This window comes from Limanda limanda, chromosome 4 (assembly GCF_963576545.1).
Source record: "Limanda limanda chromosome 4, fLimLim1.1, whole genome shotgun sequence".
In the NCBI taxonomy this organism is placed as follows: domain Eukaryota; kingdom Metazoa; phylum Chordata; class Actinopteri; order Pleuronectiformes; family Pleuronectidae; genus Limanda; species Limanda limanda.
The window spans coordinates 4,021,477-4,042,446 of NC_083639.1; the positions used below are offsets into that span (position 1 = coordinate 4,021,477).

The following is a 20,970-nucleotide window of genomic DNA, read 5'->3' on the forward strand; positions in this document are numbered from 1 at the left end:
AGGTCACATCAAACAGCGAGTGCAAAACTCTCATTTGATCTACGAACAGCACAGGGGTAAAAAGAAAAAAAACAACCTGGATCAGCTCTTTGTGTTTTTTGCCTTATTGCTTATATGCATTTGTTGGTGTTTCAGGGCTTAAGTGCAAAATATAAGTAAAGAATGTGTTGAAGGTGCATGCTACATAGGACTAGGACATGCATGACATTTTTGGGACGCAAGCTCCGCCACATAAACTGTCTCACAAAAAGTTAGGGAGGCAGCAGCAATATACTTTTAACAGTTCAGTCAATAAAAAATGAACCAACCAGCAGGAACAGATGTTAAATGCAGTGGTGGCTCTACAGAGAATCTAAAAACTTAGTGACGTGTTTTTACTCAAGTCTGGTTACAATTCTATATCGTAGGAACAACTCTAGTCTAAGTGCAGGCTCATATTTACTCGAGAAGAAGTTTCAAGAATTGGCAACAAAATTAACTTATATGATCAAACATATCATATGACAGCAGAATGCCCCCATCAGTGTTATATTATCTTGTTATTACTGCTGTATTAACAAGTGCACAGCACATTAGTGTTGTAACTCACTAATCCTCACTGGAGTGGACCTGGCCTCTTGCACAATGTCACCTGGGATTGGCTCCAGCAGCCCCCAACCCCCCTCTCCAAAAAGAAAAAAATGGTGTTTTCTATAATGGACGGATGGAAGGATGGATGGACAGAGTCTATTTTTAGAAACAACACTGCACAGGCGTCTGCTTTTACTAAGAGATCTGTTATTGTGAAGCAACAACTTTGATCCAGCATTAATCTGAGTTTTTAATCTTTCATTGTTTATTATGTCGAACCACGCTGACCTCACAGATTCGTTTGTAGGTGTGGATTTACCGTTTCCATACAGCACAACTCCTGGGGGAAGTTAGCCCTCGACATTTACACAATTTACAGTTTTAAACTGTGCACACTACACATTTATTTACATCTATATCATGGTCATGTAAATAAATATACAGAAGCAGCTGCTGGTTGAGCTTCATGGTTCAAACTCACACCTGAAATTAGCTCCGAAGCTGCTTATTATAACTTTTGCTTTTGTGGTTTTAAAATTAATTTTCTTTGTTTTGCATGCGCGGTCCTGGTAAATGTCTTTTCTCCTGCACTTGTAGCGGTTACATGTTAATAGATCTGGGCCTTACATTCACTTCAGTGTCTTTCAGTCCTCCTCTGATCTTTGCCAAGACAGTCTCAACATTTTAAATTGTATCATTCATGACACGACCCAGAATGATTTCCTGCTGCCATCTCAAGTATGTTGAATCTTTAAATCCGTTATTAATAAATTATTTTCCTAGAGCACTTTGACTCATGAGACAACAGATGAGGAAAGCTAGTATGACCAGATTGCCAGTGTTAGACCCGCAGCGAGATTTTGTGACTTTTCATAACATATCAGGGATGAAACAGACGTGTAGTTTCATTGTGATACGAGGATTGTTCGAGTCGCGCTTTGTTTTGTTGAAATGCTTCCACAGATTCCCGGTATGATCTTGAAGTGCTTCCACTCAAACATGATGTAGAATCAAACAAAAGACGACCAAAAGTAAAAAAAACCAATATCATCAAAAGTGTATTAATTTTGTTAAGTTGCACATCTTCATTTGATTATTATATTTAGGAACACTGCACAGTGTTTAGTGCAATAAGGCTGTTGGACAAATGAATTTGACATTTTATTCTATCAGTAGTATTTGATTCATGATGAAATGAAAAGTACTTTACATGCAGTGTTATCTGTGAAGTCCTACAGCACAGTCTGTGTGTGGCCAACACGTTTTCAAACGTATTTCCTTAGTTTTTTGATTGATAGGAAGCTCTTTGTCTCCGTTTTTGTATCTTGTGTCAACACTATTCGTCAAATCTGAATTTATGCACTTATATATGCTTCTGTATGGGGAATGTAGCTTTCAGTGTTATCAGTATATTATTAGTGTGTGATGCTCTTTGACGCTCTGTTACGATTCCCCTGATGTCTCACTGAAAGTGAAGATTCTCTGTGGCAGAATATTTTCGTTTTATCGTGCGTACCTTGTCATGACATGACAGCGTTATCTCCTTTAACTATTTATCAAATGATAAAGAAGCTCCAGAATTTGTTTGGTCACAGTGAGATGTCCTTCATATATAACTTCTGGAGTAAGAGATGTTGCATCATGTACTAATGTACAATTGTTTAAGGTTAACTCTCTTCAGTTCTTATTATTTCTATTATGCCATACAAAAAAATTATATACACATTTATGGATATGAATATATATTGCTCCAAACTTGTTGTTATGTCATCATAGACATTGATTTAAGAAGAAATAGATTTTCTCACTTCAAAAGATGTTTGATATGTAAAACAAAAGTGTCAAAGTGTCAAACGCTGCAAGAACATTATTCTTCACAGAGAAAATCAAACAACTGGGCGATGTAACAAAAAGCTAAATATATTTTTGAGCGTAGGAAAACTTTAAGTAACCTTAAAAGTGTCAAAGAAAAGTGGCGGAGACTTTTTAACCTCACAGTGTGTCAGTGTTCGTTTTACAATTGGTGATACGCATGATAAAAACCTGAAAATACTTTCCCACAGTGACTTCACAGCCCCTGACTCTGGTCACTGAGTTACTGCGTTATGGTTATTAAAAAAATAACGCTTTTTTGAAAAAATATTTGTACAATACAGTTTTTTCCCCTGTCTGCCTGGTGTTCCACCCTCCAGTGCCTTGTTGCACTCGTTTTGGATGGCAGGAGCATTTGGATCCATGGCTGTGGACGTTCATCCCGCAGGACACGTTAAAGACACTTAGATTCCGAGGGTTGCAGGGATTCACCTCGAAACGCACTTGTCGGCCAGCGAATACACAGAGATGCTTTTCGCGGATTTGTGGAACACTTTGAAAGAGCAGAACTGAAGTGTGTTGAGCAGCTGGCCTCCCCTCTCCTGCCTTCTCATGGACAAAACAGACCCTGCAGCCCCACTGCTACATTCCATGTCTCTCCACACTGTAGTTCAGCCCCGAATCAAAGCACAGATACTGGCCATTTTCATAGATTTCTACTTTTTCCCATCTGCACAATGTATGTTCTCTATCTGAAGCCCGTGGGTAAACGTGGACCTTTCCACTTGGACTGACTGAAGCGAGTGAATGTTTATGTACAGTTTGCCAACTGTTGTGCATCTCAGCTGGACCCGAGCATGGCAGGGACCTGGAGAAGCAGAATTAAAGCTCAACACTGTTGGGAGACCTCAGCACAAACAACGCTTTTTCTCCGAGACCTGCAGTCTTTACATCAGGTCATATGACATTGAAGGAAAGACATTTTGCTGAGTTCTTTGCAGCCTACACTGTATTGCTACTGTTGAGGTCAGTGTTGTAGTTTTGTTCTAAATTACCGGTATTTATTTGCATGATATTTTTGAGCAGATTTGTGTACATAGCCTGGTGGATATCCTATCCTCATCCAGCTCTCAGCACTCTTGGATGGAGAAGCGACAGCGCCCTCTGTGGCGTTTACGTGGCGCCGTTGAGGCCTCGGAAGGTCTTTGCCACTTGTAAACGAAAGAAGCTGAAAGTTTGACTTCAGTGAAGCCTACATTAACTGTCAGTGTTTGCAATTTAGGTGTTTTGCCAGAATTAAAAGCACACAGTCGTTCGGAGTTTAGAGCAACAAACTGCCTGATGAAACTTTTGTTGTTTATTTATGAGAAATGTCTATAAGTGACATACAAACTCTGATAAGGGTTTGTGCATTTAAAGGTTGTGCAAACGGCGGAGGCATGTGTGGGAATGCCCATTTATTAATGAACTTTATGAAATAGATTTTAAGTGTTGCTTATTTTATTTATTCATGTATTCTTTTATTTGTTGGCTTTGTTTTTTGGTGAATAATGTTTGTATTTAACTGGAAGGAGTTGAATGTGATTGAAGCTTGCGTGGGCACAATAAGCAATTTACAAGGAAATCTGTAAAACAGAAAAATATCTATATTTACTGTACGTCTGTGTCCTTTTCTTTACTCAGTAACAAAAGATAAGAATGTTAATGTTTTTCGCTGTAACTTTGCTTTTGGTTTTGCCGACGTCGTCATTTACTCGGGACAGTTTCCTCTCTTTGTGCCAGTCTCCAGTGCCACCTCATTTTTGTACAGACGATGTGAAGCAGTCAGCAGAAGATGGAGGTTAACTTTGTAATGATTTTGTCAGTCACATTACAAACTGGATATTTAAATGTTTATATCTTTGGTGATTAAATGCTATTGATATTTTTCACTTCAGTTTGGAATCATTATTGTTCTTCACTGATTTACGATGTTCTACGTTTCTAAGTTATTCTAGATTAAAATCCACTCTAATCAAAATCAACATTCATATTTTCCATATATGAGCTCTGGGAAGCAGTTCTTGGTTTTTCTAGCTGGTCATTCCTATATGTTTCCTGCCTGTCTCCACTTTCTCTATTGAATAAGCGCACAAAATATGTACCTTAAGAAATGTAGTATAATAACTTTTATGATCTCAAAGGTTCTGTATGTAGAATTTAGTGACATGTAGTGGTGAAATGTTGTGTTGCAGCTGAACACCCCTCACCCTCCCCTTTCAAACATGAAGGAGAACCTGTGGAATCCTTCAGTTGTCAAAAAAACAAGGGTGTTTAGTTTGGACTACTGTAAAAAAAAAACACGGTGTAGAGAGGACCCACTTCTGATGTAAATATAGATTATTTCAATAGAAAGGGTAAATCAAACTATGAAACACACTAGTGAAAAAATTACATTTCTGCCACTTCTCACCTAAATCTCATCCACTGAACAGCAGTGATCTTTGTGGAACAGGTTTCTCTTGATATCTTAAGGTAGATAGGTCAGATTCCCCAAGTTACGTCTTGCTTTCTAGGTTTGTGGTGCAGTTTTCTGGGGTTAAGTGAAGCTCCTGCAGGTCTCATTACTCCCCTGTATTCCAGTTGGCAGTCCCACAATGCACAGACTTGTTTGTCAGCTGTTGAGGATTAAAACATGAATTTTGGCAGCTTGCAGTGGACAAGAAAAGAAATTCAAGAGTGGAGAATCATGTGCATTTGCTCCCAATGTCAGTCAGCGAGGAGATCAAACGGTCTTCAGAGGAAAGACGATAGGTCGCCAGCTACTTCCACATTCAATAACAGTGCTGGACAGGGGTGATGGGATATTTTGGCTTCTCTCATTGTATGAAGCTACAGGGCTGCAGGCCAGCTAATGTCACAGGCCCTGTCAGGTAGCTTCTATCCAGCAGGCACGCTGCCTCGATATGTGGCTTAAAGGCAAACACACCGTCTGATTTAGCCATGATATCAGAGGGTCAGAGTTTGGCAAAGTCTTAAAATTGTAGTTTCCTGCATCATGTGAGGTATAACCAGCAGAGCTCAGAGGCTCGTCTCTCACTCGTTGAACCTGAGTGTCAGCGAAGAGGTGAAGAGGAGAGGGGAAGCTGTGAGGAGAGACGAGGTTCGATCCTGCAGAATATCACCTCATCCCATTGGGTAAAACTGCTTCGAGTTACATTTTACCTTCAGATAGATGGAGTAGTGTCAGCATCAGGTGATGTGTATAAAACCTTTGTGTGTGTGTGTCTGGGGAAAGGAGTGTTTAACAAATATGAGGACATGTACTTTTTTTTTAAAGCATTTGTGAAATAGTCATCAGTATTTTCTGATTGAAATATATACAACATAATTGTGCTCTGATTTAGTTTTTAGCCTAATGTATAGAGCTAAATGATGTAATCTGTTACACACACACATTTGATAGTATATATAATATAGGATCTATCCATCCATCCATCAAAACCTGGGACAAACAAGCAACTGGCTCCTGTTCTAAAGACGTGTTCACATTTCAGGCTTTAATATATGGATTAAACCAGAGCTCTGTATTTCACAGTGATAAAAACTGAAGATTGTACAATCCTATATAGTCTGTCTCAAAAGCAAAGATCTGTGTGTGCTCAGCTCAGAGATCAGGTATTTTACCTTTAACAGACATGACGATACATTAATTTAGAGTAAGAGAAGTGGATCTGTCAAACTCGTTTACAAAATGCTTTGCAGACTGCAAGTACAAGTTAAACAAGTTAATTCAAGACAATGGGTAAAACCAGGGAACGCCTGGTTATAACAACTTAATGATAAAAAGAGTAACAATATAACAATGAAACAAACAAAAGTTAGAAGAATAAGCATATGTATGTTTTGTGACTAATCTGTGACACTGGGATGGTAAACAGGTTATAGGCTGAAAGGAGTAATATGTAAATCAGATAAGAGGGCACTTCCACGCAGGGGGCATTTGTTCAGGGGGGGGGGGGGGGGGGGGGGCGGGAACTACCTTGAACCTTAGTGGAGAGGGTCCTGGACATTTACTTTATCTGTCCAACTGTCTCTGTCTGGGTGTTCAGAGCAGAGTCCGACATCAGTAACTGAATGTCTCACTCACACGGTGCCAAACATTCACGAGCAAACAGGTGCAATAAGTTAAGTGGTGGGCGGACGGCAGCTGTCATTTGTCACAGTAAAAGAAATAGCTCCCCGAAGAGGAAACACGTAGCAGTGGACGACTGCTTCACCCAAGAGGATTGTGGGTTTTATTTGTCTGTTTATCTGTCCCCCGCTGTCAGGAAGGACAATGATGTAACAAGCCGAACATGCTTCAACTTTACTCCCACATATCGATTAATGTACTAAAGAAAAGACTGCCTCTCCCAGCAGCTGACCCGTGAGAGCTCTGACTGTCGAGTTTTCACTGATGTGTGGGACAAAAGCATCATCACAGGTTGACCTGCCCAGTGTTCCAGGGGAGAGAAGCACAATTTAACACAATGAAGTCACTGGTTTGGAAGTAATGTAAAATAGAAAGGGAATGAATCTAGAAATCTAAATATTACCTAACATGTGACATTTCTCAAGATGTCAAACGGTTCCTCTTAGGCAGAGGTCTTCAACAGGGGTACCCCTAGGGGTACGCATAGGAACTGCAGGGGGGTCGCGACATTTTTGGTTGATTAGACAATTCTTTTTTTTTTTCTTTTTTTTTTTTAACCAATTTTTTTCCCACAAATTTAAATGTCTTTAAATACACATTAACATGAATCCAACATATTATAGAGAACGGAAAAATGGAGGCAGAAGACGTTATCTTTCTGTGTATTATTTGAATAGCTTAGTATTGATTGCGAAATAACAGGGTAGCTATGTTTATACATGGCACTAGGACCAGTTTAATAAAAAACACAACTTATACAATATATATCTCTCCATCAGTTTCGGGGTCCTTGGCCTGAAAAACACTGAAGACCCCTGCTCTAAGGCCTCATTCCAATTCTTGTTCCATTATGGTGCGATGCTTTAAATAACAAGAATAATACGATAATAAGATGTGGGGCTCAAATTTTTTTTTTTACTGTGCACTATAAATGTGTATGTCTTGTGATTGAAAGTTTTGGATGTAAAAATCAGATTAGGCTCAAATATTGAAAATATTTTTGTCAAAAGACAGTCACACATACCAAAATTGTTCCCATGTGAATGTTTTGCAAAGTGACATTAATACCGTCTCTCCCTCACAGATAAAATTTGCTTTGAAATACAACTATGCAGTAGATATTGTGGAGAAAAATTGTCATTTGTAATTTTTGTTTGCTACAAAAGTGTCTTTTCAGCCCTGACAAGACTGATGACAAGGTGAATAAACCTTAGACACAATGTCAGTGCTTTTAGTTTTTTCGTAGTGCAGAGAAAAGATTAAACTGGCAACATGTTATATTGTAACATATTTATTCAACGAACAGCTTCAAAATTTAGGGAGAGCATGAAAAGTCATATTTTATGAATCTCATTTGTTTCTCTCAGAGAGGCTGCAGATTATTCTTCAGCTTCTTTTCCCTAAAACGGAAAAAAATGTATATCATGAGTCATCCAAATACTAAACATTATTTTGTCTTTTCTCATATGTACTATAGTTTTCACCGTTTAGATTTAAATAAAAACAGTCACCAGTTAGACATTTAGGGAAGTCAAACTATAATCACGTATGTTGCTTTGTTGCTCGTGATTTTTGTCTTTCTTACTTTTCCAAGTTCCCGACTCTTGGCCCTCAGCTTGTTGACCTGAGACTCTGCGATGTCGGCTCGCTCCTGAGCCTCCTCCATCTCGTGCTGAACCTTCCTGTACCTGGACAGGTGGGTGTTGGCCTGCTCCTCCTAAACATAAATCAGTGTATTATTTAGAGTTCTGTGTGTACTTCATGCAGCTTTTATTTGTGGTTTGTTTCATGTTTCTGACTCACAGACTCCTCAGACTGCCTCTTGTAGGCCTTCACTTTGAGCTGCAGCTTGTCCACCAGATCCTGTAGTCTGATGACGTTCTTCTTGTCCTCTTCGGTCTGCATTAACATTGATTCATTCATAAAATGTAATCATCTGCCTTGTATCCAAAAGATTTGCACCATTCAGTTAATAGAATGGGAAATACCTGATAGGTGAGCTCCTTCACTCTTCTCTCATATTTCCGAACACCCTTGATGGCCTCTGCTCCTCGTCTCTGCTCGGCTTCAACTTCAGTCTCAAGCTCACGCACCTGAAACATAAAGTTTCCGTTATTAAAATATAATACGAAAAACAAAAGCTGAGGCATGTGTGCTGATCAATTTCCTGTTTACCCTAGCCTCCAGTTTCTGGAGCTGCTTCTTGCCGCCCTTCATGGCCAGATTCTCAGCTTCATCCAGGCGGTTCTGCAGGTCCTTCACTGTCACCTCCATGTTCTTTTTCATCCTCTCCAAATGAGAGCTGGTGTCCTGCTCCTTCTTCAGTTCCTCTGCCATCATGGCTGCCTGAAATTTTGAGGAATTTCCGATTGTTTAAACTGTCAGAGAACTTCAATGTGAGAAATGGCCACTGTATAAACCCATGTTTGGATGACTCACATCAGTGATGGCCTTCTTGGCCTTTTCTTCAGCATTTCTTGCTTCCTGAACAGAATCCTCCACTTCACCCTGGATCTGAATGAGGTCAGCCTCCAACTTCTTCTTGGTGTTGATGAGACTGGTGTTCTATTACACAAGAATAAAACAATGAAATTCCATGTGTTCAACAAGAGCTGAACAAAGTTTAGATCCATGCTTGTTTAGCCTTTGAGACTACCTGAGAGTGCAGCAGTCCCACGCGCTCGCTGGCATCAATCAGCTCCTGTTCAGCCACTTTCCGGCCTCTCTCCGTCTGCTCCAGTGCAGCTCTGAGCTCCTCGATCTCAGCCACCATCAGGTTGTTCCTGCGCTCCACCATGGCCACCTGCTCCTTCATTTCCTCCTGACCTCTGATCGCTTCATCAAGGTGCAGTAGTGCATCCTAAATAAATCATAAAAACACATTTACAATGCAGTTGTAATAAAGTGAGCTTCACTAACATTTTTCTTTGACCCTCCACCCTACCTTAAGCTGCCCCTGCACATTTCTAAGCTGTTTCTGGGCTTCAGCTGCCTGGCGGTTGGAGTGGCTCAGCTGAACCTCCATCTCGTTCAGGTCTCCCTCCATCTTCTTCTTGACCCTCATGGCATCGTTCCTGCTCCTGATCTCAGCGTCCAGCGTGCTCTGCATGGACTCCATCACTCTCTGGCTGTTCCTCTTGATCTGCTCGATCTCCTCGTCCTTCTCAGCAAGTTTCCTGTCAATTTCGCTCTTGACTTGGGTGAGCTCCAGCTGGACACGCAGGATCTTGGATTCCTCATGCTCCAGGGTAGCCTATGAACAAGTGTGACCTTCATCAGCTGCAGCACTTGATTAACAGAAGCTGAGGCTATGTCAGTTTCATGCAATAGTTTAGATATTTCCTGTTGGTCTAATTCACCTCTGCTTGTACAATTACTGCATGTTTTTATGAATAAAAGCATTTGTAATAATTGGTATGATGATTCAGCTATACCTCTGCCTCCTCCAGAGCAGATTGGATCTCTGATTTCTCACATTCGACCGCTTTCTTTCCCTTGTCAAGCTCATGGATCGTCTTACCGGTCTCACCAAGCTGTTCACTCAGGTCTGTGATCTCCTCTGTTGGACCAGGTTTATGTAAAATTAGCAGTGTAAAACATATCCAGTAATGTAGATACTTCAGATGAATTTAACTGGTGTTTAGCGTCTATATCTGTTGGGGAAAACAGAATTATTTATCATACGTTGCAGGTTCTTGTTCTCCCTTTTCAGAGTCTCCAGGTGATCCAGAGTTTCTTCATATGAGTTTTTCATTTTAAACAGCTCAGTGCTCATTGACCGAGCCTCCTTCAGAGATCCCTCCAGCTCGGCCTGGCTCTCCTCATACTTCTGCTTCCACTCTGCAAGAACCTGACAGCAGAAGAAACAGGTGAGTGTTTTTGTCACTCCATAAATTAATGATGTTTACACACTGAAAACAGTCTAACCTTGTCAAAGTTCCTCTGCTTCTTGTCGAGGTTAGCAGCCAGAGCGTTGGCTCTCTCCACATCAATCATCAGGTCCTCCACTTCAGCGTGCAGTCTCTGTTTTGTCTTTTCCAGAGAGGCACATTTAGCATTCACAGCCTCGATGCATTCCTCTGCATCCTGAAGACGCTGGGCGAGCTTTTTCCTGTTAGAATAGATAGTAAATGGGTTCATGAAAACTTGTGGATACATGTGGAAACAAGTGTGACATCAGGACCGTCCATTACTTGGCCTCCTCCAGCTCCTCAGTGCGCTGAATGGCATCAGTCTCGTATTTGCTTCTCCACTGAGCCACCTCGCTGTTTGCCTTGGACATCCCTCGCTGCAGCTCCGCCTTGGCCTCCTGCTCCTCTTCATACTGCTCTCTGAGCAAGTCGCAGTCATGACGGGATGACTGCACAGCATGAGCCAGGGCGTTCTTGGCCTAATAATCCACAGGGAAAACGAATGTATATTGGTAACGATCCTCCGGTGAGCTTTTCCTCTGTGTTTTCAAAGACCATTACCTTAACTTCCTCCTCTATGTGTCTCTTCAGCTCCTCGATCTGCTGAGTAAAAGCCTGCTTGCCTCTTGTCAGCTGAGAAACAAGAGATTCTTTCTCCTCCAGCTGACGCCCAGTTTCACCTGATCAAAGATAGATAGTGTCAGTCAGTAAGATGAATGTATTATGTAAACTTTGGGTTAACAGGATTTAGATTAAGATTAAGATTGTTCTCTTTGGCCATCATGTTGAATATAGGTATATTTTCCAAATTTGGGGCTAATGTCTTTATGCTAACCTTTTCAGTATGAAAATGGGAAATGCATAAAAGTCGAAAAGAGAGAACGGGTAAATAAAAAGGGTTTTAGTTAAAGCTAAGGTTGGTAATCCTGGAAAAGCTATAACAGGAGGCTTCACTTGTAACGTAAAATGATTGGTTGTATTTATTGCAGTCCTGCCAGGGCCACAGACACTGGCTTTTTTTTCTAGACATCTTAATTTCTTGATGGCTATCGGGATTGGAAGAGGATTTCGATGAATTACAAAAAAAGTGTTTCAGGACCATCTTCATCAATCAACCCTATATATTTGCGTATCTTCTGGACACATTCATTCTTCAATGCTGCAACAACTGATGAAGAATCTCAAATTTGATAATGGTCAAAGTTGCTAAATATCGACCAATAACATCATTCAAAACAAGTTGATTTTTCTCTCAGAAAGAATCTATTATGTTCTATCTAAGATTAGCAATTAAGAGTAAAACAATTGGCACTGAGAACATTTCAATGTTTAAATATTGTGATGCTGCGTATGATTCATACCGTTTTCAGTTTGAAGTCTTGCCTTCTGTAAACTCAGGTCATTGAGCTGACGGACATTCTCATCATTCTTGGACTTGAGCTCACTCAGTTGATCTTCTAATGTCCTGCAGAGCTTTTCAAGATTTCCCTGATGAAAGAACATAAATTAGTATTAAATTATGAACGTACTTTTTTCTTTTTCCCTGACTGAAAATGCAGCACTCTTACCTTCGATTTAGCAACAGTCTCCATGTTGCTGCTGAGGTCATCGATCTCCATCTTGAATTCGCTTTTCTCTTTCTCCAGCTTCTGTTTGACCCTCTGGAGGTTATCGATCTGCTCTCCCAGTTCCGCCGTGCTGTCGGCCTGCTTCTTGCGCAGAGCAGCAGCCGTGGCCTCGTGGTGCAGCGTGGACTCTTCGAGATCACGACGCAGCTTCAGAAACTCGGCCTCGCGCTTCTTGTTCATCTCGATCTGAGCTGAAGTCGCTCCTCCGGCTTCTTCCAGCCTCTCGCTGATCTCTTCAAGTTCCCTGGAGAGATCAGACCTCTGTTTCTCCACCTTGGCCCGAGCGGCTCTCTCAGCCTCGATCTCCTCCTCCAGCTCCTCAATACGAGCCTGAAGCACAAAGTTTGTGTGAAAGTCATTCAACATTTCAAGGCTCTCTTGCTTTGGGTGACATTTGCTCGATAAAATACCTGATGTTCCTTTATCTTTTTCTGCAGCTGGATCCCAAGAGACTGTTCATCCTCAATCTTACCCAGGAGCTGGCTTATCTCAAAGTCCTTCCTGGAGGAGGAGGAGGACGAGAATTGATGTATTATAGTTATGTTTGATTAGAAACTCTCATTGAATATTTTTTGGTAAAATTTATGAATTCTTATTCTTACTTCTTTATTTTCTCATCAGCCTGCTGCTTGTCATTCTCCAGATCCATTAAGGATTCCTGGGCCAGCTTGAGATCTCCCTCAAGCTTTCTTTTGGCTCGTTCAAGGTCCATACGAAGCTTCTTTTCTTGCTCCAGAGAACCTTCGAGCTGTTTTAACCAAGAAGGGGTGTTAATTCTTATTTCTTTTTCACGAAGACTGAAATCCCAGTTTGTTATTATTACTCACATCGTCCACTTGCTGCTCCAGCTTCACTTTAGCCTTCGTCAGAGTGTTGACTTTGTCTTCCTCTGCCTGCAGATCATCCAGGGTCTGCTGTTGAGCCTCTTGGAGGGCTTTCTTCTCTTTAGACAACTTTACAATGGTCTCATCTTGAGAAGTCATTTCCTCCACCAGGTTTTTAACCTAAAGGGTTTTAATAAATTGTTAATATTTGATCAAAGTACACAGCATCTAAAATGTACATTGTTTGATGAACTGAAGTTATGACCATCACCTTGTTTTCTGTGGCATGTTTCTCCTTTTCCACCTTGGCCAGCGTGAGCTCCAGGTCGTCAATGTCTTTCTTCAGCTCAGAGCATTCGTCCTCCAGCTTCCTCTTCTTTGCAGTCAACTCAGCATTCATTTCCTCCTCATCCTCCAGTCTCTCAGACGTCTCTTTGACTTTGGCCTCAAGCTGGATCTTGGATTTAATGAGCCCCTCACACCTTTCCTCAGCGTCTGATAGGGTGTCACCTTCCTAAATTTACAGTGACATACAGCAAAATAATATAAAGTTAATTATAAAAACCAAAATCTTAGAAGTAGGACGTTTCTTCTGTCCATTTAACTTACAGACAGAATTTGTAGCTGCAGGTCATTCTTCTCCTGCAGCAGTGAAACCATCTTCTCCTCCAGCTCCTTCTTCTTGGCCAGAGCCTTCGCTAGCTCCTCTTTGGTCTTTTCAAAGTTCTCTTTCATGTTGGCCATCTCTTTCTCAGTCTCTGCACTCTTCAGCAGAGGCTTGATCTTGAAGTACACCTTCATCCATGGCCAGGTTTTGACATTCATGAATGAGCGGATGTTGTACTGAATAGCATAAATTGCCTCCCTGGGGAAGATCACAGGAGTGTCAAAAAAATTACCAAATCGATTTAATATTTAGCAAACAAATATGTGAATTAAAAAGTATGTGTTTAAAGTGAAATGTCAAAAGTACCTGCGCTCCATCATCTTGACAAACTCTGTCCTCATGAGGTAAGCTCTGCAGAGAGCCTGAGTCATTGTGACCAGCTCTGCCAGTTTCTCATCTCTCATTTCCTCCAGAGTTCCCAGAAGACCAGCTTTGAAGAAAACCTGAAAGTCCACAATTGCGGTATGACATTTTTTTTTACATTTATTTGTCAGGAGTTGATGATTGCTGAATAGCCTTTTCAGAAATGTCTGTTTCATACTCTACCTTTGTGTGTCCAAACTTGTACTGAGTACTGTCGACATCAATGGAGCCCAACAGTTTCTCTGAGGCCTTCTTGTTATCGATAAACTGACCCTCAGGGATGACACTGGCGTTCAGAACTTTGTATCTACAAATATACATTTTATTCATTTAGAAACGCACTGGTTTGAGGATGAAGACTGTTCAATGTCTGCAAAGATGATGTATCTGTTACCTCTGTTTGAAGTCACCATATTGGATTCTGCTGGGGAAACCTTTCCTGCAGATCCTGATTCCTTCCAGCACACCGTTGCACCTGAGCTGGTGGATGACCAGGAAGTTCTGCATAAGACCTGTGGTATTTTGTTAAATGTAATAATTTATTAAAACAAAGTGACACAATGACACAGATAACTGTCAAAGCACATTATACATTTATTTTGACTCGGACATTGTCTTAGTGTCAGGTACCTGGAGTCTTTGACTCGTTGGGAATAAGACAGCGCACAAAATGAGGATGTGTGCTCCTCAAGTTGGTCATCAGCTTGCCCAAATTCTCCTGAGGAATTAAAGATTATCAATAACATTATTGAAAAAGGCACTGAATTAGACATGATTGCAATAAAGCACATTAGTTATTTTTTCACATCTTACCCTGAACAAAGCAGACACAGTCTGGAAGGAGCCACCCTTCTTCTTGCCGGCTTTTTTACTACCTTCAGCTGTGTCATGAAAATAGAATTTCAATTATATACAAAAACTTATATTTTGACTTGGACTGTCTTATGCCACCACCACCCCCATCTGTCATTGGAACAATATTTGTACCCTCTGTTGCAGCGTGTGATGCGTAGAGTAGAGCCAGCAGTTTGACTGAAGACTTCTGATAGAGCTGAACCACGGAGTCGTTCAGGGGGTCTTTGTTCTTGTCCAACCAGCCAGTGATGTTGTAATCAACAGTGCCAGCATAGTGCACCAGAGAGAAGTGGGCCTCAGCTTTACCTTTGGCAGGTTTTGGTTTCTCAAAGGATTTGTTTTTACCAAGATGCTGGTCGTACAGTTTGTTCTTGAAGGTCATGTCTGACGCCTTGGGGAACATGCACTCCTCTTCAAGGATGGAGAAGATGCCCATTGGCTGTAATGAAGAAATTATTATTTAAAACAAAAAACCTTCGAGTCATCAGACAGTTTTCTATATTTGTGAACATAAAGCAGGTTTCTCACCTTCTCAATAAGCTCAATGCAGGAGGCCAGATCCATACCAAAGTCAATGAACTCCCATTCAATTCCCTCTTTCTTGTACTCTTCTTGCTCCAGGACAAACATGTGGTGGTTGAAAAACTGTTGCAGTTTTTCATTGGTGAAGTTGATGCACAGCTGCTCCAAGCTGTTGTACTATACAGGTGAAAATGAAGATCAAAATATGAATTCTCTTAGATTTGGTCCATTGTGACTTTAATATGAAAACGTTGATCAAAATGATTTAAATGAAGCTTCGTAAGATTTTGTCCCATCAGCCAAACAGACTTACATCAAAGATTTCAAAGCCAGCAATATCCAGGACACCGATGAAAGAGCTTCTTGACTGCTTGGTGTCCAGCATCTCATTGATTCTGACGACCATCCACAAGAACATTTTCTCATAGACAGACTTGCAGAGGGCACTGACGGAATTGTTGACCTGATTTTACAAAAGAATTGTTAAACATTAGGATTTATACTGTTTAAATGAACAAAACATGCTTCTGTATTTATGGGATAAAGCAAGGGATATCGCTTAAAGAACTTCAATAAGAGGCTTTGTCAACATTAATTAAGAAGATTATCATCAGCATAAAAGAGGACCCTAGATATTAGGGTAAATATAGATATTTGATCTCCACCTACCTGATTGACAGTTTGACCTTTGGTCACAAACTCGTTCCCAACCTTCACTCTTGGGTAGCAAAGAGCTTTGAGCACATCAGCAGAGTTCAGGCCCATGAGGTAGGCGATTTTATCTGCCACTAAAAAACAGATCACCAAGTTATGGTTAAAATCCATAATACTGAGGTGACGTCATCAACGTACCTATTTATTAATTCACTAATCAAAACCTGTGCTATAACATAGAAGCTCATAGTGTGTGGGTTTCTTACCCTCATTGCCGTCTGGCTCAGCCTGCTCTTCACGCTGCTTCTGCTTAAATTTCATGTTTCCGTGATGCATCACAGCTCCAGTCAGCTTGAATATACCATTTTTCTCTTCTAAAGTGAATCCCAGGATGTCGATGGCAGTCTGTGATAAAAAGAGAAGGTTTGAAACAAAATCTTCTGTTGTTCTTTAGAATAAACTCTCATTGCTGCCCCCTGCCTCCACAAATATTTAGCAATGCTTTGTCAAAACTAACATCCATGTACATGTAATCCCTTATAACATGAATCACATCTGGAGTTCCACACTTACAGTTTCTCAAAATAAAGACCTAGTTGGATATATAATGTCTTTCTCCCCCTAGCATCGGTAACAGCCAAAACAATTTCCTTTCAATTGGATCAAACCCTTAATGACAGAAAGATAAACCCACCAAGCTTATTAAAAGTAGGATTCATTGCTGTAATGAATTGGTAATTTTGTGTCAGTAATAAAAACAGAAATCATTTAAGTTATCATAAATCTGAGTTATAAGAGTAAGTTTGAAAATCATAGTAAAGTCATCCTTACATCAGTGGCAATGAATTCTTCAACGTCATCGATACTCTTGACAGTGATTTCACCCTGACTGACCATATGATAGTCATATGGATTTGTGGTGATCAGCAGAGCCTCTGCAGAGAAAGAAATAAAAAAGTTTGATACAAAATAAATCAGAACACATACAATATTACTCTAGGAAGACAAAGAATAAAAATTGATATCACACCTATGACCTCAGGTTTGTGACCCGTCATGAGCTGGTAGAAGATGTGGTAGCTCCTCTCAGCAGACAGCTGGAATGTCACTCGAGACTTCTCCAGCAGATCTGTTCATCACACGGTTACACACCAGTTAGTTACGTTCAATGAACAGAGGATACAAGAAAAAACTGAGGTTTATCTGGCGTGCTATTTACAGACTTACATGTTTCGATATCTGCAGAGGCCAATTTTCCTGTGGTTCCAAAATGGATTCTGATGAATTTACCCTATTTAAAAGAGAACTTTGAATAAGAATTAAGAAATTTAGAAAATTGTCGTGATTGAAAACGCAAGTTAACTTTAACTTACAAAACGGGATGAGTTGTCATTCCTGAGAGTTTTGGCATTACCATAAGCCTCCAGCAGGGGGTTGGCTGCAATGATTTGGTCCTCCAGTGACCCCTTCATTCAGGAAACAAGTCAGAAAACAAACAAATACATTAACAATGTTCTATCCCTCCGTCGAGGGTCAGATTCAATATATCTGTGTCAGCTTTGTTCACATCTTTTTAATTAACTGAGCATTTACCTGCATTTTTCCAGAAGACTGTTCAGCTTTCTTTCCTCCAGCCACTGCGATTGTCGCAAAGTACTGGATGACACGTTTGGTGTTGACGGTCTTTCCTGCACCGGATTCTCCACTTGGGGCATGAAAACAGCTCAGTTAGCATCGCAGCCATCTTGTTATAGATTTAAGTAAGCAAACTGAGAAAGAAAACCCAATTTAGGGGAATCATTTGTAAAACTCACGTAATAAGGATAGACTGATTTTCACGATCTGTGGAAAAGAAAAACAAATACTAATTCCCATTTCAGGTCAAAGTATTTATAAACTTGACAATGGGTCTCTGGAACATACGATTTTGTGATTCTGGTTTTGCATTAAAAATAAACAACACTTCAGCATACTAGTTACACAGATAGGCATTATCAGAGATGGAGAAGATGTTGGGAGGAGCCAAACACCCAAACGTTATTGAAGATCTGAAAACAGTGTGTCATATTCAAAGGCTGGCTTATTCAGGACACTGAGGTGCTTAGAAAGGGATAAACACCTTGGAGCATGAACTGATAGGCGTTATCAGAGATGGAGAAGATGTGGGGTGGAGCCTCAATCCTCTTCTTTCCTCTGTATCCTGATACAACCACTGAGTCATACACTGGGAGCCACTTATAGGGATTCACAGTGACGCAGAACAACCCGGAGTAGGTCTGTGGAAACAAAGGGGATTCTTACTGACACATGTCTTCCCATCGTCATTGAATATCAATTATTTTATCTTCTTGTGTGTTTATTGGCGGAAACTCACGTAGATCATCCACGCTGCGTAACGCTCTTTGAGGTTATACAGCACAGACGGCTCACTGAGATGGGTCATCATGGCCATGTCCTCGATCTTATCATACTTGGGAGGGTTCATGGGGAAGATTTCAGTGTCTTTTACAGTGAGAGTTTGCTGGAAAGACAGAGAAGACACAGGACCTACGTTTTAACAGTGGACACACATGTTTACTACAGTCCACAGGTTACATTTTATAAAAACAAACAAAGATATGGGTCTTAATTTCAGAAATCTACCTAAAATAGGATTATGGTTTCGTTTTTGGGCTGATTGGACATAGACTTTAGATCAGAACAAAATAGAGCATACATTGAATTCATGCACTGTTATACAAATATTAAACTCTAAAGAGACATCAGTCCTATATTATAAAACCACATTGGGATCGGAGCAAACACGCATTGAGAAACATTTGTGCAAACTATATATAACTATATTTCCAGTCTCACCTTCCCGTCGAGAGTCTCCACTGTGGCTTTCCCGCCATCCCTCTTGATGAGTTTCCCCTTTAGGTACATCTCAGCAGGCTCGGTCACAAAGTACGCGGTTTTAGCATCAAACGGCGTGTTCTGAGCTTCAATCCGCTCTCGTTCTCTCTTCCGGAGGAAAACAGCCGCCGGGCCAAAACACTCCATTTCCGCGTCGCCCATGGTGACGGTTTACTGCAAGTAAGTATAACAACCAGAAAGGACTCAAGTTATTTCAGTCACTCATTTCATCGCTGCTTCACAAGCACTACTACTAAACTAAAAGGAGATGCTGTTAATACGGTTGTGACTGTTACTAATTGAAGAGTGCAGTAAATGTACCACTGCTTTTCTGTGTGTTAAATGCCAAATTAACTAATGAACTATATTTACACTGCAAGATTGTTACATTTTTACAGATTGTTTTCAATTTTCTTTTTGATCTTTGCTAATGTGATGAATTCTGACATTTCACAACTGTTTTGTTATGAAATATAACATATTGTCTATAACAAAAAGAAAACATTAACAGAAATAATTTATTTTAACTTATTTAAGAGTGTGAACAGTTAATGAGATGAAGATGCACTTAACTGACAGATAATTGTTAGGCACATTATAATATGTCAATGTAACTATGATTTAAAATGTCTTTAGACTAAATGAAATAATGATTTAACCCAAACACATACCTTGTTTCCTCCCCTTAGAAGAACAGATGAAGATGATGATGGTCTAATGAGGGTTCTGGAGAAGAAACAAATAATTAAAATTTTTAAAAATGCAGTCCCGGTATTTCATTTTAAAAATAAACCCATTGTAAGTCCTGGCATAGAGGAATCACAGTCCTGTATTCACTTTGTGGTTTCTGGCAATAAGTGATCATGCCCTACATTGTTCTTTAAGCTGCTGGCTTTCCTCCTGCTAATAAAAGACTGACTCTCACCTTGACTGTTCGCTTGTCAGTCCTTGGGTAGGTCCAGCCCTTCCTTCTTATATAGAGAGATCAGTGTACACTCTGAGGGAATGACTTGCTATATTTGGTCATGTAGGTTTACGCTATTTGCTCAAGTATTTTTTGCCCTTAATCTGATCCATGTCATCTTCCATCGCTGTTCAAAAGGCTGTTTGTCTCAGAATAAACCAGCCTCTGATTCACATTGTTAACAGGAGTATGTTTTTGACAATGACAAGAATTTAAATTGGAAATAACAAAGGCTGTTCTTTAAATGAGAGAAATGATAATGGTCTATTAGTGTGTTTGAATGGTTCAAGCTCCTGACATTGCAGTATCATCACCAGATGTATACTATAAATAAAAACCTATGAAATCAGAGTGTTGATGTGATTTGTTCCCCAGTCATTCATACACAGATTGTTCAGTTTAATTTATTTATTCAAAAAGAAACACTAGAACTAGTTAACTCCTCAGTGGCTGCAGTGCATAGCAAGACAAAGTCCAAAACAAATTTGTCTCATCGTTAACCCATTTCACCAAATGCTGTTTGAATGGATCAGAATGTTAAAGTTTATGAATAGAAACAAGAAATAATGCGTAATTTCTTTAACCTTGTGTAAATATTGTTCTGGCAACGTATTGGTTACTGAAGATCAGACATTGTTTCGGTCTTTCCACTAATCTCCTTAATACACTTTGGCACTGCAGACGATCCGAGTTTAGCCGTGGAGAAGCGTCATGTGTCACTGGTATTCTGTTGCAGAAGCCTTGCAAGTCTTTCCTGTGACAAAGGAGCAAAATTGGCCCGAACAGTTGCTAATCTAAGAGCCTGTGAGAATCATGATACCTCATGACAGCAGAGACACTTGCTGAGGTCGGTGTTTTATGAAATTCCAAAGTTAATTAGATTTGTTCTGCGGGCAAAAAAGACAATAGAGAGAGAGTAGAACAATACCCATAATAATAGCACTTTAATTTCACTTTAATTTCTCTGGGAGGTTATTATGCATCTGTTAAATATGACATGCAGTGTACATCCTGTTGAAAATAACTTGTCAGACAAGTGGTGATGGCATTTACCACTATCACAAAGCACTAGGTCACCATATATGTACATATACATATATAGACACATACATTTACTGTATGTTTACACAT

The 20,970-nt window shown here is 40.2% G+C and overlaps 1 protein-coding gene across 1 annotated transcript; it reads right to left on the reverse strand.

Moving 5' to 3' along the window:
* Nucleotides 1–7,935: 7,935 nt before the first annotated feature.
* On the reverse strand, nt 7,936–19,037 carry LOC132999344 (myosin heavy chain, fast skeletal muscle-like). The gene is made up of 39 exons (XM_061068995.1): nt 18,837–19,037; nt 18,355–18,501; nt 18,100–18,256; nt 17,795–17,822; nt 17,574–17,685; nt 17,354–17,446; nt 17,208–17,271; nt 17,011–17,109; nt 16,812–16,915; nt 16,247–16,385; nt 15,996–16,114; nt 15,640–15,789; nt 15,333–15,503; nt 14,937–15,243; nt 14,763–14,830; nt 14,580–14,667; nt 14,344–14,461; nt 14,133–14,256; nt 13,893–14,029; nt 13,529–13,784; nt 13,191–13,433; nt 12,923–13,099; nt 12,698–12,843; nt 12,506–12,596; nt 12,036–12,425; nt 11,829–11,955; nt 11,029–11,147; nt 10,750–10,946; nt 10,484–10,667; nt 10,241–10,406; nt 9,991–10,115; nt 9,501–9,809; nt 9,213–9,416; nt 8,996–9,121; nt 8,732–8,902; nt 8,545–8,649; nt 8,360–8,455; nt 8,142–8,273; nt 7,936–7,956 (listed from the first exon to the last, which is right to left on the reverse strand). The coding sequence occupies exons 1-39, from the start codon at nt 19,035–19,037 to the stop codon at nt 7,936–7,938; spliced, it is 5,811 nt and encodes a 1,936-aa protein (XP_060924978.1).
* Nucleotides 19,038–20,970: the final 1,933 nt, after the last annotated feature.

Excerpts from the sequence above, each read along its gene's own strand:
- LOC132999344 (XM_061068995.1), bottom strand. The coding sequence starts at position 19,037 with ATGGGCGACGCGGAAATGGAGTGTTTTGGCCCGGCGGCTGTTTTCCTC. Across the intron at positions 17,686-17,794 it reads AATCAGTCTATCCTTATTAC|TGGAGAATCCGGTGCAGGAA; the intron begins GTGAGTTTTACA and ends TCATGCCCCAAG. Across the intron at positions 16,115-16,246 it reads TGAGCCAGACGGCAATGAGG|TGGCAGATAAAATCGCCTAC; the intron begins GTAAGAAACCCA and ends TCTGTTTTTTAG.